The 12,747-nt window shown below is 40.6% G+C and overlaps 1 protein-coding gene across 18 annotated transcripts in view; it reads left to right on the top strand.

The window, feature by feature from the left end:
* The window catches only part of Celf1 (CUGBP Elav-like family member 1), an 81,785-nt gene that overhangs the window by 7,088 nt on the left and 61,950 nt on the right, over nt 1-12,747 (top strand). The window contains exon 1 of one of the 18 annotated variants that reach the window (XM_087205088.1): nt 8,225-8,604. The exons of the other annotated variants lie outside the window; for them this stretch is intronic. Within the exon in view, the coding sequence (XP_087061214.1) occupies nt 8,504-8,604 (101 nt within the window). The 5' untranslated portion in view covers nt 8,225-8,503. Of the gene's footprint in view, nt 1-8,224; nt 8,605-12,747 lie in introns of those variants that run through there. 18 annotated transcript variants of the gene reach the window in all.

Below are 12,747 nucleotides of genomic sequence, written 5' to 3'. Positions count from 1 at the left end.
TAATGTCATTTTAATTTCTAATCATAATTGCCAATCTTTGTACAGCTTCTTTTTGTTTTGTTTTTTTGAGACAGGGTCTCACTTTGTAGTCCAGACTGGCCTTAAACTCATTAGGTACCCCAGGCTAGCCCTGAACTCTTAGTTATCATCCTGCCTCAGCCTCCCATTTTGTAGGTGTGCCCCACTGTGCCTGGCCCTCTTTGCCTTTTGGATCATGCCTCCTGAGGAATTCAACATTTTTAGTAATAAAAGAAATTAATATTAATTCTCAGGACATGGAAATATTCAGTCAACTCAGGGTCCCAAAGAAGTCTTACAGCTCTCGTGGTATTTAACACATAGGACTTTTATTTATTTTTGTATGTGTTTTGTTTTGAGACAGTCTCCCTCTGAGTTCAAGTTGGCCTTGAACTCACTTGTGGCAATCCTGCCTCAGCCTTCCTAGTACTGAGATTACAAGCGTGGACCACCATGCCTGGCAGGACTTTTTTTAAGTGTTGGGAAGATAGAATATCTTTTTCTCAAAACAACATGAGGGCCGGGGGATTTAGCTCAGTGGTTCTGGTGCCTGCCTTGCAAGCACCAAAAAAAATAAAAACAAGGTGAACCATTCTCTGATTATTTAAAATGTTCTCAGATTCTTGATTATTTTTGGCAATAGTTAGAAATAGATTGTATCATCAGAGTTCAGGTATTTCAGCTATTTAATTTGAGCTGGGTGTGGTGGGCCAAGCCTGTAATCCTAGCTATTTTGGAGGTTGAGGCAGGAGGACTACAGGGTCCTAGGCCAGGCTAGGTAATACAGCAAGACTCTGTCTCAAAATAAAATTTTAAAAAAGAACCAGGAATTGACTTTGTAGCCTTTTGGAGTAGAATTTCTAACAGATTCCAAAGTTGATTCCTATAGGTCTGGCACAGTGGTGCACACCTTTAATCCCAGCCCTGTATGAGACCCTGTCTCAAACCAAAACCAAAATTGATTGCTGTTACTATAATACTGCATTTACTTGCACCTTTTCACTAGAGGTGCTATGGTACACTGAAATGGTACAGGCAAGTAAAATACAATTAAAACTAGGATAATAAGTCCAGGGAATTAGACTTAACTATAATTGAGAGTTGGTTCTTTGGCTGTGGAAACTGTGTGTGTGCGTGCGCGCACGCTGCTGGGACTTGAACTCAGGTAGTGTTCAGCTACATCCCCAGCCCAAACTGTCTTCCAGCCTACAGTCCTCCTGCCTCTGTTTCCCAGGTAGCTGGGATTACAGATGTGCAATGCTATGGGTCAGTTGGTTGTTTAATCCTTAGAATGGAAACTTGTAAATTGAAAGAATGACATGTTCTGTGGAAGGGGTTTATAAATTCAGTCTGGAGAGCGTGGCTGTGGCAGCTTGTTGCCTTGGGTTTAAAGGTTGGTGTCACCACTGTGGCCCTAACAGTCTGGGCCGTCTCCCTGTCTTCCCAGCAGAGGCACAGATCCTGTGGTCAGGTGAGGTGGGACCTGGCTGGACAGTGACAGCGCTGCTTCATTGGCGTCTGTTCCAGCAGGTGGGCAGACTGCTGACCTCTTGGGCAGGAGTGCAGCTCTGCCAGGTAGAACAGAGAACCAGCAAGCGCCCAGCAGCACCATGCTAGGGCAGGAGCTGCTGAGCTGAGTGTTCCTGTGACTTCCCCTTTTGGGTGTGTTTTGTTTTGCATTTTCCTGGTCTTGTATGGCTAAAGGATAAGATTGTTTCCTAAAGTCCAATTCATGTATCTGAAATATATTGCTAAACAAGGCATTCTTCTCCACAGAACCTTTTGGCTCATTGCCCCTTGTAGAAGAAATACCTGGTAATGTGGTTTCCTATGTTTATCTTCATTTTTCTCTACTTCATGTGAGAATCTGTTGATAGGAGGCTTCTGAGTTCAAAGAAAATGAGAAAATAGAGATGAATATGTTGAATTTCTAGTAAAGGACACCTGAATCTCTTCTTAGTTTAATTAGATGATTAGAGTTGGAGAAAGTCTCTGAACTGATGGAAGATTTTTTTTTTTTTGAGACAGGGTCTCACTATGTAGTTGTCTAGCCTTAAACTCACTATGTAGCCCAGGCTGGCCTTGAACTAGAGATCCTTCTGCCTCAGCCTCCCAGGGTAGGGATCACAGGCGAGTGCCACCATGCCCAGGTAAAGACAATTTTCTTGATAAGATTTTTTAAAAATTTGTAACCTTGTCTTTGTCATGAAGTGGACTATTAGAACTTGCTGTGCTTGCTTCAGCAGCACATATACTAGACCTTGCTTAAACTAGAGATTTTTGTTGTGTAACTGTTTTGTAGTAATTTTTAAACCTTTGTTGTGCTGTAGAAATGGCGTGTATTTATTTTAAACTTCAGTGAATTCTGCAGTTCTAAACTTTTGCAGAATTTTATATCCACCATAAACTATAGTGATTTTCCATATTCTTTCTGCTAAGGATCTTTCTTATTTTAAAAACTTTTTCACAAGCTAGAAGGGTAAATACCAAAATTCTCTCTAGGCACTAGGATAAGGATAATATTTTCTCCTTCATATTTATTATTTTCTGATTTTTATACAGAGAACATGCATCTCATAAAAATGAAAAGTTATATTAAAATCAGCAGACTGTTTCCTGAAGGGCTGAGAAAGCCTAATTAAGAGGGACGGACTGCTTTAGAGTGTTTACGTCAGAGTGGCGTGGCATTCTGTGTGATGAGGCGCCGACTTTGTCCCTGCTGTACAGGAAATGGACTTGTTCTCAGAGCAGCTTTGCCCCTGTGGTGTGGAAAGTGGCATGGGTGAGAGGGGTGAGTTCAGGCTGGAAAGGAGCGCGCGCTGCCTTTGGACGGCTGTGTTCTGCTGGGCAGGATGGAGGTGACTGGCTTCACCTTCCTTGCCAAGTGAGCACTCTGCTAAAACTGTATTTATTTATTTATTTTTTGGGTACCGGGGATCAAACTTGAGACCTTGTACTTGCGAGGCAGGCGGCGGAATCACTGAGCTAAATCCCCGGCTAAAACTTTATTTTTGAGGGGAAATGTTTTTTCTTTGGGAGTTTACAAGTCTTGGTTCCAGAGTTTTTAAATTTTGTAGTGTTACATTTTTAATTTTGAAAGATCACTAATTTTGATTTATATAACATTGCTGTCCTTCAGCAGAGGGATCACTAAATTAGAAACTCTCACCACTTTCTTTTTGTTCTTTTACCTGTTTCCTGTGAGATTGAAACAGGTTCTTGGAGTGAGTGCAGGAATAGGATAGTTGGTGATATTGTGGGGTACTACTAGTCTGCTGTGAGTAGACTTTTTGTTTTACCCAGTATTATTTGGACATCTATTATGTTTTTGCCAGTTTGTTTTGCCCAGATAATTTACTGTAGGCTTTTTCCAGTTTCTTTGTGCTTGTCCCTTTTGTGTGTGGGAAACATTCTTTTCCGTGCCAGTCCCCTTCCCCCACACTGCAGTCACACAGCTTAGTTAGTGTTTCTTTCTTCCTGGAGGAATTGTCTGTCCGGGTGAGGCTGCTACTAATTCACCATGCTGGATTGTGTGGGAATTAACAGTGAGAAATACCTGTGTCACTCAGGGGCCACTTGCCTGATTCCAGTGCTGTCTGAGCGAGAGTTTTATTTCACCAGGCAGCGTGAAATTAAGTCAAGGTGATGGTGACAGCTTGAACACCGTCAGCTGGCTGGTGATTGCTACGTGATGCAGCAGGACTGCTTTGTGGTCGTGAGCCTTATGACGGACTTTCGTCGAGGATTTTTCACTGGGAGCTGTTTCTCTGGTGAAAGACTTACTTCTCAGGTGCTTAGAGTAAGAGGAGCAAGGATTGCATTTTATTCAGGAGTTTTTAGTCCTTCCTTGCCCCTGTTTTCACTTCCTGTTTGTCACAGCTAGCCTTCTTTATGAAGCTTTTCCATTTATTCATTCCAGTACTATCTTACAGGATGTGATTTAGTGTTAGTTTTTTGTTTTAATAACATCTTTTTTTCACTTCAGTGAGGGCTGGCTTCCTTGCTTCCTTCCTTCCTTTCTTCCTTTTTTTCTGGTGGTGGTGGTTTTGTGGATTGAACCACTCAGGGCCTTTGCACTGAGCTACATCCCCAGCTCTTTTTCTTTTTTTTCTTTTGTTTTAAGACAGGGTCTTGATAAGTTATCAAGTGCCCAGGCTGGGCTCAGCCTCCCAGAGTACTGGGATTACAGGTGTGCACCCCAATACAAGCTTATTTTAAGATGCTTTTATTTATTTTTTTATTTAATTATTAATTGATTTTTTTTGAGACAGGGTCTCATTACATAGGTCAAGCTGGCCTTGAATTCACTGTGTAGCCCAGTCTGATTTCATATGGCAATCCTCCTGCCTCAGCCTCTCTAGTGCTGGGATCACAGGTGTATGCCACCACACCTAGCTCAGGAGATTTTAAGCTTCTTGAGGATGGAAACAGCCTTGTTTCTTAACAAGTATTGTTTCCTGGGCAAATCAGAAACGCTTAGGAATTTGAATTGGAACTGAGTTTCAAGTTTTTAGGGAATAGGTCACCCGAATTAATAGAATTCAGGGCACATAATCTCAAATGAGATGCTCTGTTCTGTTGATTAATTCTAGTTTTTGCTTAAGCTAGCTTGAAGGTTTCAGTTATTTAAAACCTAAAGAGCTTTAAATAAGATTGAGTATACAGCACTTCATAGCTCTTTTTAAATTTAATTTTAGAATAATTATGTCAAAGATCATAGCTCTTTGGAAGGTTGTCACTTTTCCCCAGCAGTTTCCTCAGAGCCAACCAGAAAGCTGGTGGGAGCCAAATGTGGTTGTGCACACCTGTAGTTCTAATTACTCTGTGAGCTGAGGCAGGAGGATCACAAGGTCCAGTCCAGCTTGGGTAACTTATGTATTTTTTTAAATAGTGTATTACATTTATTGATTTGTATATGTCGAAGTAACTTATGATTTGATACTCTGTTTCAAAAGAAAAAAGCTGGGAATATAACCAGCACTTTGAGGTTCTGTGCCTAGTACACCCCCATTTCCCCAGGGCCGCCCCCTCTGGGCGCCCCCTCCCTGCCACAGTAAGGTTGCTGGTGATTATGGTTTGTCAGCAGTGTAAACAGTTGCCTGTGTTGTTGCTTTTAGTATATAGAATGCTTCTCGTTAGTGCTTTGCCAAATAGAGTTTTGTTGCTGATGCTGCCCCCTGTCCCTCATGGTTTTTGAGACAGTCTTGCTATGTAGTGCAGGCTGGCCTCGAACTTGCAGTGATCCTCCTGTCTCAGCCTCCCGAGTGCTAGGATCACAGATGTGCGCCACCACGCTTGGCTTAGAACTAGTTCGTTTTTTTTTTAATTCTAGTGTATTTGGTTTTGTTGATTTTTGTTTTGCAGTTAGCTAAATAGATGCTTCAGTAGTGAGCTACATCCCTGGCCTTGCTACTTTTTCAAAGGCATATAAGATCGATAAAATTACTGCTATTTCAGATAGGAAACATAAATGAGCCATCATTTTAAAGAAATGTTTGTTTGTGAGGCTTATGAGTTTGGTCTTCATTTCTAGTGAAGTAAGATATTTGTTTTATTTGTTTTATTTTGTTTTTGAGTCAGCCCAGGCTGGCCTTGAACTCACCGTGATCTCTTGCCTCAGCCTCTTAAATGCTGGGACTACAGGCATGTGCTTTTACGCCCAGTTACTATCTATCTATCTATCTATCTATCTATCTATCTATCTATCTATTGGTACCGAGGATTGAGCTCAGAACCTTGCACTTGTGAAGCCGGCGCCAGCATCACTGAGCCAAATCCCTGGCCCTACATTTATTTTAGTTTCCTGATTTTTTCCTCTTAAAAAAATGTTACTGGGCTTAAGTGGATTGCAAGGATTGAATGGTGGTTGAGACTTCAACCAGGGTGTTTGTGAGTAGCTGTGTGCCCAGGGGATGGATGGTGTCTGGTCCTGGGTCATCAGTTACTTCATGAATGATCTGTAACAGGAGCATCAGTGTTTTCTTTTGCAGAAATGCTAATGAGGGAGAGAAGGAAGCTCTGAGAAAGATGGTTTAGTTCTACTGCTTCTAATTTTGATTGTTTTTCTTCCTGTAGTCATACAGTTTTTCTTTAGTTGAAAGACTTTATTCTAGAGAAATGTAAAATTTCCCTTTAATATTTTTTTTCTATTTCTCTTTAATATTAATGAGCAAGAATTGAAAAGGGATAAGAACTAGCAATGAACAATGGATTTTGTATACACCCAGGAGGAATAGATTTGTACGGTGAAAGCCGTAGAAGACATTACTTGATGTGGATTTAACTTATGATTGCACACACCCACACAGACAGTATTAAGCCTTCATGTAGGGTATGAATGGCACTGAGCTGAGTGTTGTGCATGCAGGAGAATGAATAGTCCATGCTGTTGCAGACCAGGACTTGCCTGGGTAGGTACTTGGTGACTGTTTGTTAAGACAGTTCAGTGCTAAGGAGTAGGAACAGGAAGAAAGCTTCAATTTGAAATTCTATGAGTTTAAGTAATTGTTTTTTTTTTTTTTTTTTTTTGGTACCAGGAATACATAGAACTCTGGACCTTGCGCTTGCCAGGCAGGCACAGCACCACTGAGCTAAATCCCTGGCCCAGTTGTCTTCGGTAGATAGAGTACATTAAAGCTCCAAGGAGTTTTTTAGAAAAAAAATGTAAACTTTACATTGTGCCATAAATGCTTTGTAAAACTCTGTGAGCTTAGAACTTCATATTGGGTATTGGTGAACAAAAACAGAGGGTCCTAGATAACCCTCATTTTGGCAGTTTTCCATAGCTTCCTGGAGAAAGACAGATACTGCTGGCAGACGGCGCTCTTTTGCTTTTCTGGGCCAAGATACACTTTTCTAAATCAAACCAAGCAAATTGTAAACTAGTAGTAAGAATGAATAAAGCGCCAGGAGTTTAGATCTTCTTGTGTCCTTTGGTCTAGGTGGCCCCTTTTTGTCTCTAGATTGCCTGGTGTTTTTTTCTTTGTTTAGTACCGGGGATTGAACTGGGGACCTCGCCCCCTCAGTGTTCTTTCTTACCCCGTTGGGGTTCTGTTCAGAAAGTCCTTACTTACACCTGTCTCCTACTTCCTTCTTTCAGATGTGTGAGAAATAATTATGGAAAGACACCATGTTTATTCATTGTTTTTTGTTTGTTTGTTTGTTTTTGGTGCCGAGGATCAAACTCCGGACCTTGTGCTTTTGAGGCAGGGGCCGGAACCACTGAGGTAAATCTCTGGCCCTGTATGCTGTTTCTGTTTAAAAGCCTTTGGATACATTTACAAGTGCAATTTTTAAAAAAGCTTGCAAACCTCTTTACTGAACTAATTTGGGTTTGGGAAACTATTTCAAAACAGATTCCTATAGGCCACAGGGCGCACACCACACCTGTAATCAATCCCAGAGAGGTTGAGGCAGGAGAATTGACAGGAATTCAAGGCCAGCCTGAAATACATAGTGAGACCTTGTTTCAAAAAAAAAAAAGTACAAAACAAAGCTATGTAGATTTGCTACAGGGAAGCATAGGTGAGTAAATATAGTAAAAGGAGATAAAATATTTTTGCTACCTGTCTTGATGTCTCTTGGCTGCTTTTAACTGACATGATTTCCTGGTTACTTATAGCCATTTTGCTTTTCCCTTTGGGTTCCAAATTTCGGACTGCTCAAGTTGGTGATGGCTGTCCATTAACCATTTATGTCTTTTTTTTTTTTTTTGGTATCGGGGATTGAACTTGGGTCCTTGCACTTGCAAGGCAGGTGGTGGAACCACTGAGCTAAATCCCCGGCCCTAACCATTTATGTCTTATTAATAAAATTACGATAAAATTTTTAAAAATTTCAAGTTGCAGGGCCGGGAATTTAGCTCAGTGGTTCCGCCACCTACGTTGCAAGCGCAAGGTCCTGAGTTCAATCCCTGGTACCAAAAAAATAAAAAATAAAAAAGAAATTTCAAGCTGCTCTTTTATCAAATAGTTATGAATTTGTTTTTCAACATAGTTTATCTTAGTGGCATTTATATTTAGGCTTTTCAGTTATTTATTATTTGAGATCATTGAAAGGTTTTTATGAGCACGAGGATACTTCTTGATCTTTTTTAGGTATTTTGTAGCTCTTAATTTGGATCAGGCCTAGGATAGTTTGAAGTTCTAGATTGGCTACTATGATATCACCTGGATTTTTTTTTTTTTTTTTTTTTTTTTGGTACCGGGGATCGAACTCAGGTCCTTGCGCTTGCGAGGTAGGTGGCGGAGCCACTGAGCTAAATCCCCGGCCCTGGAATTTTTATTTATTAATGTTCATTTGTCTGTTGTACTTGTTCTGGGTTAAGTAAGATGTACAGAAAAACTTCATTTCTGTTCCAGGAAGCTTGCAAGTAGAAAAATGTTTTCTTCTGTCTTCTGACTGCTTCATTTCTCTGAACAAAGCAGATTCACAGAGTGGACTTGTGAAGCAGCTGTTCTGTCCTGTTCAGGTGTCTTCTGGCAGCATGGGCTCTGGTTCCGGGCCTGAGTGGCAGCACATTCAGCTGGCAGGGGCATCTCTCCCTGGATCACGTCGTGTTTGTCTACACATGGCAGATTTCTTGAGGTTTGGAGAACTTTGAGGTTTTAATTAGAAGAATACTAACCAGTACTACAATTTACACAAATACGGTCTGGAAAGAAAGAGCAGCATATCTAAGTCATTGAAACTGACCCTTAAGTGTGTATTTAAGGCGTCAATGTATTTAGTTATTTTCAAGAGAAAGCCAATAAAGCAGGTTTTAGTATTTCTAGAGTTGTATATTATATGGTAATATTTCTAGAAGAAAAATTGGATCCCCCTTTTTTTTTTGATACCAAGGATGGAACTTGGGTCTTTGCACTTGCAAGACAGGTGGCGCAACCACTGAGCTAAATCCCCAGCCCGATAAATGCTATATTGAGATGAAAGAACTTTATAATGTGCTTAATAAGATGAGACAGTTGTGAACCAGAATATCAAAAAAGGCCTTCAAAAATATTTTAAAAGCAAAATCAAAATGAAGTAGGCAAGTTTATGTTCTTGTGGGGCATTTGTGAATGCTTTCATCATTGTTCACCATATGCATAGCCATACAAAAATGAGTTTGAGTTCAAAACTAACATTATTTTGGTGATTATTAATTGTACAAGTGTATCAGAAAAGAATTTTTAGGTCCATTTTTTGAATGTCACATTGCTCAGTGTGCCCATCACTTTTTTTTTTTTTTTTTTTGGTACTGGGGATCGAACTTGGGACCTTGTGCTTGCTAGGCAGGTTCCGGAACCACTGAGCTAAATCCCCGGCCCCCCATCACTTTTAATGCCCTTGCCAGTGAGTGTTTCAGGTGTGGTTTATTTTATTTTATCTTGGGGTGTTGGAGATCAAACCCACTGTAATGTTGAGCTACATCCTCAACCCTTTTTTATTTTTATTTTTATTTTTATTTTTATTTTTTGTACCAGGGATCAAACTCAGGACCTTGTGCCTGCAAGGCAGGCGTGGTGCCACTGAGCTAAATCCCTGACCCTTATTTTTTATTTTTGAGAAAGTCTTGTGAAGTTTTTCAGACAGGACTCAGACTTCTTCTTCTTCTTCTTTTTTTTTTTTTCTGGTGCCAGGGATCGAATTCAGGACCTTGCGCTTTCCAGGCAGGCAAAGCACCATGGAGCTACATCCTGGCCCCTCAAACTTCTTTTTTTTTTTGGTACTGGAGATTGAACTCTGGTCCTTGCCCTTGTGCAGCAGGCAGGGAAACCACTGAGCTAAATCCCCAGCTCAAACTTCTTGAACTTAGGATTCTCCTGCCTTATACCTTTTAATTGAGGCAGAGCACAGATGTGTTTTCTAATATATACAGGAATGTATTTAGTTTCTTCCTTTTTGTGTGTGTGTGTTTTGAGATAGGGTTTCACTGTTTAGTTTTTAGGCTGGTCTTGAACTCACTGTGTAGCCCAGGCTGGCCTTGAACTCATGGTGATCCTCCTGCTTCAGCCTCCCAAATGAGATTACAGGCATGTGCCACCACACCCAGCTTTAGTTTCTTATAATCACAGATTTTTTTTCCTCAAAGACTTTACCTAAAAATAGAGACTTTGGGTCCAATATTAATGTTTATTTTTATCTTACCAGAAAATTAGTGAAAATGCTGTTGGCAGTCTTTTGCTTTCTTGATTTCAATACACTAGAGACTACTGTAATGAAAATGTAGCTGAGTTTTTGTTTTTGTTTTCTGGTACCAGGGATTGAACCTTGGGCTTTCGAGGCAGGCGAGGCAGGCGCAGTGCCACTGAGCTAAATCCCCAGCCCTGTAGCTGAGTTTTTAATGTTAGGAATTTGTTTCATGATCACGAGGACTTGTACTTTCAGGGCAATTAAGGTAATCAGATATTTTAGTCATTAGATATGGCATGGCTCTGAAAGAAATCTGTAATCTCAGGCTTTATCTATAGTGCATTTTCCCCTCATTTATTAAAACATGTAGTTATTATTCTTGGTCTTGATTTGACTAGTGACTTTTCACATAAAAATTCTTATACAGTACAGAGTTCTCCCTGATAAGGTATGTTAAATTTTAGTGAAATGAAAAGAACTGGTTCTCTCCGACCTCACAGTGACCCTGAGAGAAAACACAGGCAGGAAAGAGCAAGGGAGGGTGAGATGTGGGTGCTTAACCCCACTGTGTAGCAGGGAAGCCTCAGGTTAGTGACCTCAATGAGGACAGTAACTTATTTGGAACAATTATTATTATTATTTTTTTTGGTAGTGTGGATCAAACTCAGAACCTTGTGCTTGCCAGGCAGGCACTATACCACTGAACTACATCCCTGGCCCCAGGAACATTTATCTTCTAAGGAGCAGAACAGGACTGGATTGCCAGTCTTCTCAGTTCAAATGCTGTGCCCTTTTCTTGTACCTTTCTTGCTTATTGAGACCCAGTCTCATGGGAGTGATGAAGTAATTGTATACATATTTGTAACTGTTACATAGCAGTATAACTTCTCCACTGTTGTTTTTTTTTTTGGTACCAGGGATCAAACTCGGGACCTTGCCCCCAACCCACTTTTCCACTGTTAATCAACAGTATAAACTCAGTGTCTCGCTCCAGCAGTTCTTTGAGAAAACTAGGAAGATGGTCACATTTGTTAATTGCTTTGACAAGATGCTGTTTTTGTACCTTACCAAAATTATTTACTTGTTTGCTTATTGAAAAGTAAGAATAATTTAACCCTAACAGAAGTGGCAGAGAAATTTTGGGGAGGGGGGTTTGTTTGCTTTTTCTTTAGGTGCTAGGAATGAAAAATCCAGGCCTTGGGCCGGGGATTTGGCTCAGTGGTTTCGCTGCCTGCTGCGCAAGCGCAATTCGTTTTCTGGTACCAAAAAAAAAAAAAAAATCCAGGGCTCATGCATGCTAGGCAAGTATTGTACCAGTGAGCTATAACCTGTAGCCTGGAGATGTGGTTAAAGGCAGATAGCCTCTTCATATTTCCCTGAGTTCGTGTGGAAGTAACTTTCCCACCAGTCATTTAGTAGATGAGAGAGCTGGGTGTTCCACCTTTATTTGGTTCCTTTATGAGGTATGACATGAATGACATCTCTTGCCTTCTAGGTTTGTAGTCCTAGTTTTTCTTCTTAAAATTTGGTTCCTATCTTCCATTGTCCGTATCCCACAGCCATTCCTGGGCTTGGATATTGCATCTTAATTCTAAACAGCTTTTCTTGGTGGTAGTGGTGGGAATACTGGAGATTGAACCCAGGGCCTTCACGCTGAGCTACATCCCCTGCCTCCCTTTTTTTTATTTTTTACTTTGAGACATGGTCTTACTAAGTTGCCCCGGCTAGGTGGAAACTTGGGATCTTCCCATCTCAGGCTGTCAGTGCTAGGATTATAGGTGTGTGCCATCACACCTGATTTATCCAGTCCTATTCTGGGTGCTCCTAGAAAAGACAGAAAACCATTTTCTTTAGGTTGTCACATTTGCCAGACGGTCTGGTCTGTGATCATGTCCTCTTTTTCACTGGGCCCACACTAAAGCTTGTCCCAAGTGCTATCTTGATAAATGTCCTCTTTACCAATCTTGTGTTTCAAATCTTTATTTACAGGTGTTGATTCACAGTGGGGAAGAGCCATGTTCAGAAGTTTTTTTTTGGATAGTCTGAATTTTCTCCTTGTCTTTATCTCTTTGGTTCTGTTTATATTCTTTGTACCTCTATTTTCTTGAGCTTGTACCTTCAGACTCTATTACATCATCTTTAGGACTGTAAATAAAAGTTGGAAGATTTTAAAGTTAAAGTTCCCAGAATAATGCTGTCGCCCACATTGCACATATGTCACATTTGAATTTTCTAGTTAAGCCTCTAAATACACGTTTTATGTACAGTATGTGCAGTGTGCTTAGATTGCCATGAGAATTTAAACATTTTAGTCTTAAATGGTTCAGTGTTTCCCTCCTCTCCACCCCCATGCGAGGGCCTTTGCACTAAACCACAACTGTTTTAAAATTTTGATACATCATTTTGTTAAATTGCTATCTTGTTGGGCCGGGGATTTAGCTCAGTGGTGCTGCCACCTGCCTTGTGCAAGTGCAAGGTCCTGAGTTTGATCCCTAATACCAAAAAAAAAAAAATTGCTATATTGTCCAGACTGGGCATCAGGGTTTTTTTGAAAGAGGGTCTCTCTATGCAGTTCAGGGTGGCCTTGAACTCAACTGTAGCCCAGGCTGGCCTCGA

Source organism: Heterocephalus glaber, unplaced genomic scaffold (assembly GCF_053883595.1).
Source record: "Heterocephalus glaber isolate CG9 unplaced genomic scaffold, H.glaber_assembly_v1.0 deba00000594, whole genome shotgun sequence".
NCBI classification, from domain to species: domain Eukaryota; kingdom Metazoa; phylum Chordata; class Mammalia; order Rodentia; family Bathyergidae; genus Heterocephalus; species Heterocephalus glaber.
Note: the sequence above shows the minus strand (reverse complement) of the source record. Positions and strands in the feature narration are given on the sequence as shown.